Genomic DNA, 5,000 nt, shown 5'->3' with positions numbered 1-5,000 from the left:
GACTTAAGTCTAAAGGCGTGACGAACGAGCGGCGTTAAGGACTGCGGTGTGTACTACAACACATGCCGTTACTGCAACCTCTTCTGCCGTTCATGCCCTTGCAAGATGGGGCTGTCTCTTTTTTTTATCCGTTTACCTTGTTGGTTCTCTACTCTGCTCCGAGAGGTTTTTCCCCGGATACTCCGGTTTTTCGGCCCCTCACCTAAAAAAACACTTCATTTGATTTGTTCTGATTTCAGTTGATTTGTAGTCTCCCCAATCAGTAGAGGACTCGTGCTCGACTAAATAACCTTGAGACGTAAATAAAGCGATTATCATCATCATCATCATCATCGATCATTATTATTGTTTAAGAATATTTTTACTTTATATGTAGGCCTACGTTAGTGCATCGTATGACCCTCGTTTCTTTTCGACTGTTTCGTAAAAATTTGGGCAACTTGCGAGAACTTTGTGGGCAAATGGTTCACCGCACGGTACCCCCTGGCAAAGAAATCCCGTACGTTAATGCATGACAAAGATTGAAAGGAAATTAAACTTGAAAGCGATACCGTAGTGTCAGCAAAAGCTTCAATCGTTGACGGTTAATCAGTTTTTCACATAGCACCAGGTTTCGATTTCATCGCTTCAACTTTAGAAGGCAGTGTGGCCCAGTGGTAAGGACGCTTGCCTTGAGATGCGAAGTTCCTGGGTTCAAGATCCGCTCTGACCACTCGTTGAATTTGTTCCTGGTAGTCCCTGGTTCACCTTCTCGGCGGTACTTTTAAATAGCCAACTGGTTTGCCTCCGGCCAGTTGGGATTCTTAACAGTTTTTGTTGATGTGTTCTCTCGTTTCGTTGATTGCGTTTCATTGGTCCTGAAAAGCCCCTCGTGGGGAGTGGTCAATTATGTATTATTTTTATAACCTTATAGCCCAGGTATTCTTGTTGTCAGTGTTGAAGAAATTGTTTCATCGCGGTTTAACTAGACTTTCTAAAGTCGTTCGCTTTTCTTTTCCGGTTTGGCAGTCGTACAGAGCTCTCTCACTCCGCGCTCTGTGAGCTCGACTCGTCGTCAAGTCTACTGGTTAACCCCCCTCTCCAGGGATGGTACTTGGAGTAAGAAAAAAATTAACTTTTTTACATTCAACTAGAAGACAACGAGCGTCCGGTTTTTCAAACAGTAACTTGCCATCAAGCTTCAGTATTTTTTATTTTTATTTATTTTATTTATTGTTATTCTTTTCCCATTTCATCGGCTAATTATGATTATTAATGCAAGAGAACAGTAAGCTGAACTCTTTTTCCCCTACATCTTATTTCCATAACCATTAATAGTTACTAGTAAAATACAATCAATAGTGTTTTCACAAAACGTCTCGGCGGCCATGTTGTTGGAGTAAAATATTCTTTTCCGAATTAAACTCTATTTATATGAAAATGCTTCCTTTTGTTTTAGTATACAAACATGGCAGCAGGCCACATTAGTGAACACACACTATATTAAAAATAACATGCTTTCAATAACACAATAACAATTTATATTACCGGTATATATGTCACAACAAGCTCTCTAGGATTATTGTACACTTGCCATTTAGCCTCAAAAATTTCCTTATTATTGTTCTTTAATGGTTTTCTGTATTATAAATCAGCCAGTGGTTGCCCTGGGTTCAAATCCCGCTCTACATCACTGGTTTGGATTTGTTTCCGGTTGTCCCAGATTCAACTCTACCATGTAAACAGCCAACTGGTTGTCTCATGCCAGTTGGGGTCCTTAATGTTTATTTCAGATTATTAAAAGTGGGATGCCTGTGAACTAGCTTGATAAACAAAGCATTTACATTTTTTTGCCACAGTAAGCTGAACTCGGCTTTGATAACAATATTTATAAACTGTGAAAACTATAAATTAAGATCATCTTTAATTTTGTCATGTTTTCATTAGCCGGCATATTTTTCACGTTTTTTCCCTTTCCAGAAAAAAAAACGAAAAGAAAAAAGATAAGACAGCCTTTGTTATCGAAATTATTACCTCCCGAGACAAGCGTAAGGATTTGGGTTCATTGACTGGAAAGTCAAGTTTTACCACTTACGATTCTACCAATTTAATTTGAAATGAGTGCTTTCCCGCACCGGCTTCTTCAGTCCTGAGCTAGTAACAATTTGAATGATAAACTCTACAGAAGAACAAGTTTTCGAAACGGGTATTTGACAAACTCGGTATGCCTCCACCATTGCGCGGCCTAAAAATGTGTTAGAGTCATGGGACACTCTGAAAATGTTGAAATACGCGGGTGGGTCAAGTTTGTTTTCTCCAATCGGACAGTCCCACATGAGAGTGACGCTCAAGAGATGTTCGTCGCCACGTGATTTCCACTCCAAATCGAGGCTTCTTACGTTTCGCGCTAATCCCAATGGCAGCTTGAGAACTTGTGGATCAATAATCTACAGAAAACAACAGATAAAGTTTGTAATCCGTTTCAGTTTGGTAAACTTGGGTCTCTGTTGACTTGTATAATTTACCAGTTTGAAAGGGTGGCATACATGGACAAAAAGAGGAAAAAAGTAACCTTTATTTCCCCCAAGTAGAGACTGAATTCTCCTGTAAAATTTGCACCTGAAAGTAAAAAAAAAGCCAATATCATTTACTCCGATATACTACAAGAAATACAAAGGATGAAATTGACTAATCCCAAATGGGGCATTAGCGAAAGCTTATTATCCTGCATAAAGCAGTTTGTGGCTATTTGTCTTACCCACGGGAAATCGGATTCACTCCCGTTCCAGATTTCTCGACGTCAAGTTTCTCCGCCCTAGTTTCTACTCCGACAAACAGCGAACCAAAATTTCAAAGCGCCCCTGCTACAGTGGTTAATATGCGGTGAAAAGGAAGTACAAAGAACGTCCGAAACTACACTTTTACGTTTTGCCCGGTTATGATATTCAGGGGGAGGGAAGGCTGTTAGTTTCCTTGGATTCTAATCATGTCATGATGACAAGCTAGATTCGCTCAAAATCAATTCTTAGTACCTGAAACAACAGAGCAAACCAGTCTGATCTCTTGCACAGTGTGGCCAACTAATTCCTTCTCGGCAATCAGATAGTGTCTGTGGATTTAGAAGGTATCATTAAGCCAGGATAAATTGAGCGCAGACAAGGACTTAATGAAGTACTACTCCGGCGCCTTTAAGTCGTTTTTTAACCACCTCCCTCGACAAAAAGCCACGAGTGAAAAATCTAATAAGCACCGACGCGCTTGTTTAAAAACTCCCCTGTCTTACTGACAGATTCCCGGTCGCGACCATGAATACATTATTTTAAGAATGGTGTTTACACCTCAAGATTGCATCGAACATGTGCAAATAGTAAACAAACAAGTCAATTCTAAACGCGAGTACGAGTCAGTTCAGCTACTTGCAACCCACCGTGTACACCATGTTTCAACGTCGTCATCCACTGTCATTCCATGAGCCTGCTGTACTGTATTGTGCGAATCACCGGTCAAAGGTTCAAACATTCTGTAACGATCCAGACCAATGGGAGACGTGAAAGCTGATGACGTCAGCGTCCGTGACTTTGGGATCCCGTAACGACGAACCAGCTTTTCATTTAATTCAGAATTCTCTGGATCTGTTAAATCTTTGAAGTGAATTAAGACCATATAAGCACAGTACCGCTAATAAGAACTTACGCAAGATGGACGACGACTACACGAACGTCTATCGGGTCAATGTAATCGTTTCGCTATAATTTCAAGTCGTTCGTTAGGGCTAAAAATTTTGTACCAACAATCCAGAAATTAAAATCATACATGGCTTAAATCCAGGAGTCATATTATAATTAAGTAAAGTACATGTACGATCGTCCGCGTGAGTGTAGATCTGAGAAGGACTCTTAGGGATGACAATAGGGACCTCAAGCACGCGCGTTTTTGAGACGCAGACGGCAACCGGAAGAGAACATTTCGCGTGCCAGGACAGTAGTGTCTCCCAGATTTTTATACTAATCACGAACCTCTAATGGAGAAAAGATACTAACCAATGTAAATGTGGTTGTGTGAAGACAAGTTAAAAGGGAAAACAGCTCACGTCCGGTTGCCGTCCGCATCTCAGAAATGGCCGTGCTTAAAGGAAACCTCCACTCTTACTACGGAATAAGTTTAAACCGAAGGAAATTAGGTTTACAAAGAAATTTATTCAAAATTTGTTTTAAAAAAGAGGTTATATCAGGAAAAGTGAATTTTAAAATCGCTAATTAGTTTCACTTTCAAATTTTGCGGGCTCCGCCATCTTGAATAATTGTGACGTGTTACGGTTGCCCTATTGTTCTGACTTAAAGAACTTTTGCCTAATAACAATAGAGCAACCGTAACACGTCACAATTATTCAAGATGGCGGCGCCCACGAAATTTGAAAACAAAAATAGGCGATTCTAAAACTTATTTATTTCGGATCATGCAAACGCTTTCTTTGAAAATATTTTCAGTTATCTTCTGTGATTTAAAGTTATTTTTTTGTTGAAGTGGGGGTCCCCTTTAAGGACGGCGCCTTCTAATTCAAAGGTATTTTTGCCCCGATTTATGATTATACAGGAAAGATAGATAGTCGTATAAACATAACAACTTTCTTTAATTTTCCATGCATGTTTCGACGGTACATCCGTCACCTTCAGTGTTACATATTTTGAAATCGCCGTTGAATTTAAAGCGCGCGCCATCTTACAAACTTCGTTACATTGCGTTGTCAAGAAGATGACACTGAAGATGACGGATGTACCGTCGAAACATGTCTGGAAAATTAAAGAAAGTTGTTATGTTTATACGACTATCTATATTGTTGCTGCTATCTAGACCTACAGGAAAGATAGATCTTAACAAATTTTCTCTTTAGATACCAAGAGTAATACGAAGATCTACTTTCTCTGCATAGTTTAAAACCGCGCAACAATATCCCTGTATTGGTAAGCATCACCAATAGGAAACCCGAGTATCTGAAGATGCGCAGAACGTATGCGCAATAA

At 39.8% G+C, this 5,000-nt stretch overlaps 1 protein-coding gene across 1 annotated transcript in view; it reads right to left on the bottom strand.

Annotated features, from left to right (window-relative positions):
• Positions 1-1,179: 1,179 nt before the first annotated feature.
• Positions 1,180-5,000, bottom strand: part of LOC138014382 (cytosolic endo-beta-N-acetylglucosaminidase-like) — a 14,883-nt gene continuing 11,062 nt past the window's right edge. Inside the window, exons 9-12 of the mRNA XM_068861442.1 lie at positions 3,407-3,620; positions 3,012-3,088; positions 2,552-2,598; positions 1,180-2,426 (exon numbers count right to left, since the gene is read on the bottom strand). Coding sequence (XP_068717543.1) covers positions 2,079-2,426; positions 2,552-2,598; positions 3,012-3,088; positions 3,407-3,620 — 686 coding nt within the window. The 3' untranslated portion in view covers positions 1,180-2,078. The remainder of the gene's footprint in view (positions 2,427-2,551; positions 2,599-3,011; positions 3,089-3,406; positions 3,621-5,000) is intronic.

The sequence above is a fragment of the Montipora capricornis genome, chromosome 8 (genome assembly GCF_036669925.1).
Source record: "Montipora capricornis isolate CH-2021 chromosome 8, ASM3666992v2, whole genome shotgun sequence".
Lineage (NCBI taxonomy): Eukaryota > Metazoa > Cnidaria > Anthozoa > Scleractinia > Acroporidae > Montipora > Montipora capricornis.
This window is presented reverse-complemented; position numbering and strand designations above follow the sequence as displayed.